Raw genomic sequence first — 4,960 nt, forward strand, 5'->3', positions numbered from 1 at the left:
TTTGGTAGCTAAATTTTAAGAGTCAGTTAACTCTGGAACAAGTGGTAGCAGAACCTAGGCTTAAGTTGTGATCTGAGGCTGGGAGAGGAAAGTCGAGATGTAAAATCCCGTAGCGTCAGAAGGGTAATTGAGGTCTGCTTACATCTCAATATTTTTTAAGGCTTAATTGCACATAAATACACCTATGGTTTCCCCTAACTTGTTTCTGGTGGCACTTATATACACTAGTTTTTAAAACTTACACTTATATGCCTTCACTTGTTTTAGCAGCACTTCATATACAAATCATTAAAAACTTTCAATAGCGCACACAATATTTCACAAAACCAAACGGCCTCTAAATAAGTGCCAGCTAAAATTTAGCTGATAACTTAATTTTATCATCACAAAACGAATCTAACTTCACACTTAAAGTCAACGAAAACACACCATGCTTCTATTGAGGCTTTGTATCAACTGAAGTCCCAGAAAAATGCGTATTAGCAATACAACATAAAACTTGCTCCAAATAACATGAAAAATGAGACAGATACAATAAAACTGGATATTGAGCATGTGGCAGATTAAGGAATTACAAACTTCCAACTCCACACCCCCTGACGCCCAACGACAACATAACCACCTTGAGATACAATACTTTTGGTGCCATTAAACAATGGATATAAACATTACAGCCACAATCAAAGCCCATTTGCACGCTGATACATCATATTATACCCATCCAAACCCCGTGCTGAGTACTCGGATAGCGGGTAGGCATACCCATTAATGTTGAGTACTGAGAGGTCACCGCTGTTGATTGGCCACTGGCTTTGGAGCAATGAATCCATGCCAAAGCCATTGAACCCACAATCATAGATCATTTGCGATAGCTCATCATAGTAGCAATCGGATAGACCAAATTGGAACGAAGCATTCATAGAATCAATGTCGGTAGTGAAGCAATATTGTTGGTTCACTGAATGGAAATCATCGTGTTGATGGTAATTGTTAAGTGTTGTCCTTCCAACTGTTCGATGGTCCTCATCAAGCAAGTCGTTAATGATGTCAAGGTGAGGGAATTCGTCTGGCATCATATGATCATTCCATCGATGTTGGTTATGCAAGGCAATACCAGGATTGACTGAAGTTTGAAAAGATGACGAGGATGAAGACGAAGAGGGCTGGGAGAAGGCAGTAGTTTGAATCGAGGAGCTTAAAGACGGTCGAGGAGTGAGCCCAGATGTGCTTGGATTTGTTATGGTTTTAATGCCCATAATGACATTCCGATATGACTGTGGTTCAAAGCTTTGGGGCAAAAAAGATAGTTCCGAGTCTAAATGACCAAGAGAGCTGAGTGCCCGGGATAATGAGGGCATTGCCTGTGATGTAGTCACAAGGGGAACAGTTGTCTTTGGGCCTTGGACAACAGGAGTACTTGAAGGCCTCGACATTGAAGAGGCGCGAGTGGTGCTGCTCATCGCTTGAGAAGTGTGTTTCAAAGCTTCAGCCCTTGGAATTGACAGGTTTTCTAGTGATTGGACTGATTTTTCAGATTGAATTTGGGTATTTGAAGTCGGCTCAGGCAGAGAAACTTGTACATTTTTGGTGGTACTACTACTATGCTCTGTGGATAGCTTAACTGGTGATGGCTTTTGACTGGGGTTAGTGCAGGAAGACACCGATTCTGTTGTCCTTGACGTGGAATCAGAGGGAATTTCATCATCAATTTGATCTTCGACTATCTCTTCCTTAAAGATTGTACAGATTAAACTATTAGAATATGCAGAAAATTTAAATGATGTACAGTAGTATTGGAAGTTTTCCTAACATGAAGAGCCAAAAGGTATATTGATTTCATCTTCCTGAAAAAGAAAATTGGGACTAGAAGATCTGATATGAATCTAACGCGAAGAAAATAGCCTTAAAGAATATCATATTTAGAAATAAGGGAAATAAGGAACAATTTCTCAGAAGGAAATCTAAATTGCTTTATCTTGGCGAAGAAAAGGACAGAAGATGGGGATCCAGAAGAATATCATGACACAGATACTCTATGAATGTCCAGATTCTAAAGCCATATTTTTAAATTTTAAATTTTAAATTTTAAATAAATGTATATTGAATGCTAATGAACATGATGTAAGATTGATTTCTCTCCTCTTTTTCATATTCACCGATGAAATATCCTTCAATATATCAAAAGTCAGTACCACACTAATAATTTCAACTAGGAAGCAAAGTGCAAACCAAGTGGCACAAGTTTCCATTAATTCACATGACAGAGATGAAAACTAGATCATAGGCTACAATGATTTGTATGTGAGTCTGCTACTAAAAATTTAAAAACTTAATTATTAAATAATGCAATGTGGTTAACTTTTGAAGTTATCATGACCCAAGTGGCAAGCCCATATTCACCTAAAATATGAGAGAGAAATTTTAAAAATACCTTATCAATAGAGGGTTGTTCAGGTTTTTGTGTCTGATCCTTCAAGGGGTGTAGATTATCCTCTGATCCAGGTCCAGTAGAACTGCAACTGCCACTCACATACAGTAAGCAATCAGATCTCGAGTTGAGATTATTTTGTAAGTCCCTATTCTGCTGGTTTTTTCCTCTGTGATGATATACAACCATAAGAAACAGGCTGCTCATAAATAGTAAATAGAGAAAAGGGGGGCAAAGAAAGAAACCTTCATCACCAGTACCTGTTGGATGAAGTTCTCTTATTTCTGTTATTGGGTGATGAGTACCCCTTGTATGGTCCATTCACCACAACCGACGGGACTGAATCAGTTGAACATGTGGAAGAACTGTCGTCCATGAAGGATAAGCTCTTCTTCTCCACATGGCCATTTGAAATCTCGTTCCTACAAGCTTCAGCTGCAGGATTTATTCCTGACGTATTTGTGTCCCAGTTCAGAGGGCTGGTATCTCTGTCTTCTACATCAGGCTGAGTTCCTTCGACACCTTCATCTCCAGGATCAGAAACATCAGAAACTTCTTCCCTCAGCTCACTCTTTTCTTTATCCCGATGTCCATGCTCTGAAGAGAAGTCCTCCAAAATTCTTTCACCAAAGAGACTATCATGTGGTTTATGCTTTTCCTTCTCATTTCCTACAGCCTTCTCAACTTTGCCTCTACCTTTACCTTTACTATTGTTTCGCCTCTGTCTAGCCTGGTAGAAATATAAATGGATGCAAAATAAACGATGGCGTTATGAAATATAACATAGCAACTCAAGAAAGGAAGAATATGTTAACATGACAAAGAGTGCTAAACAAAAGAGGAATGGTTACAAGAAGTGAAGAAAACAAGGTTAGAACGTGAATTCACAACCTTGAATCAAATGCTCAGTACCCGATGGACACCAATCTGTGCGTGTAGAAATTTACAGATGTATATGAATGTTACTAATAAACAATCGGAGAGAAAGAAACAGACATTCAATGGAAAAAGATTTCTTAATAGATGAATCCAACAGATCAGAATGCAGAACTGGTGCAAATTAAAATCAAGATAATACAGCTGCCTTATAACATGAAATAATGGAAGCAGCCACCTAAGAGTACAACAAGGAAGAACACAATTTACTAGTGATGGTCATAAAACAATCTCCATTCCCACAATAAAATTTCCAGAGACAGAAATTTTTCTAATACAATATCATTGTCTTGGAAAAGGGAGCTGATCTCCCTCATTTTAAAGGGTGCCAACTCTAAACTTTCCAAAGACCCAGACGAAAAGAAAACATAGTTATGAAATTAAAATATTGTAATCTAAAAGTTATGCATGTTATTGAGAAATAAACTTTTAAGTAACATAATATATTTAATATATTCTATTCAGAGATTAACCAATTGATGCTACCTAGGTTTATAAATAGTTGCTATTAAGTTTTAAGTTAGATGCATGAACAAAGATATGCACTCATGTGGGTAGGATACATCAACACAAAAATATTTTAGAAAATCCATATGATGAGTGTCTAACACAGGTGAACACATGTCCAGGACAACATTGCTTTGTGATGGACATGCATGTGCCATATCTCTTCTAGATTTCCTTTAGGCCAAAGAGGAAGAAGGGTTGAAAAGGTACATAGTCTGATAGCCAGGAGATTAAATAACTGAGATCTTTATGCTATGTTGTAGGGTTGCATATATAGCAAAATGGTATCATAGATTCATACATTACGGCAGAAGGATACAGCAGCTTGAAAATTAAGGGATCATGGATACCCTACGAAGTACGAACTACAATCTATAACTATAGATGAGCAGAAAAATTACATATTATATTCCACAAAGTAACATCACGCTTCAACATTAATCAGACATCATCCGTAAGTCAGCGTTCATATGAACTAGAACTGTTAAAGAGCCTCGTGTGGCAATCTACATACAGTGAAAAATCATTATCTACTTGACTAAGAGAGTGGAACTGTGGAACAACATAAAAGCTTCTAAAATCAAATTGAATCATGAACCTTGTCATTTAAATACCATTATTAGTAACAAGAAAGATCCATCGACAACACAGACCCAGACATTTTGGATGACATAAATCCTATGTTCCATCAAAATGGTGTGCGCAAAACATCTGATGCAAGACTATGTATCTTATACGTTCATTATGAAGGCTGTGACGCCATTTAAGTATCATGCTTTACAAGATCAGAGTTTCAGGTGTTATGACTGACTCGTGGGTATTAAACTAGCTATCACACAAATAGCAAAGTATGTGGATATGCTAGCACAAGTGACCTGGTTATGCACCCATATGTGGAAATAGTCTGTTTTTTTTCACTCGTGAAATTCCAAAGACAATCATAGAATATGAAGTCTGTTAACAATACTCACCATGCATAACCAGAAAATCAGGAATTCTTGAAAGTATAATAGATGATAAGACTGTAGAAGACAGCTGGATTGAAAGAGGGAGATGCAGGAAAGTTGCTGGAACAGAAAAAGGCAGGAC

The 4,960-nt window shown here is 37.5% G+C and overlaps 1 protein-coding gene across 1 annotated transcript in view; it reads right to left on the bottom strand.

Annotated features, from left to right (window-relative positions):
- The window catches only part of LOC109820932 (MATH domain-containing protein At5g43560-like), an 11,029-nt gene continuing 6,477 nt past the window's right edge, over positions 409–4,960 (bottom strand). The window contains exons 4-6 of the mRNA XM_020387129.1: positions 2,689–3,158; positions 2,432–2,597; positions 409–1,730 (exon numbers count right to left, since the gene is read on the bottom strand). Coding sequence (XP_020242718.1) covers positions 681–1,730; positions 2,432–2,597; positions 2,689–3,158 — 1,686 coding nt within the window. The 3' untranslated portion in view covers positions 409–680. The remainder of the gene's footprint in view (positions 1,731–2,431; positions 2,598–2,688; positions 3,159–4,960) is intronic.

Source organism: Asparagus officinalis, chromosome 8, assembly GCF_001876935.1.
Source record: "Asparagus officinalis chromosome 8, Aspof.V1, whole genome shotgun sequence".
Classification (NCBI taxonomy): Eukaryota; Viridiplantae; Streptophyta; class Magnoliopsida; order Asparagales; family Asparagaceae; genus Asparagus; species Asparagus officinalis.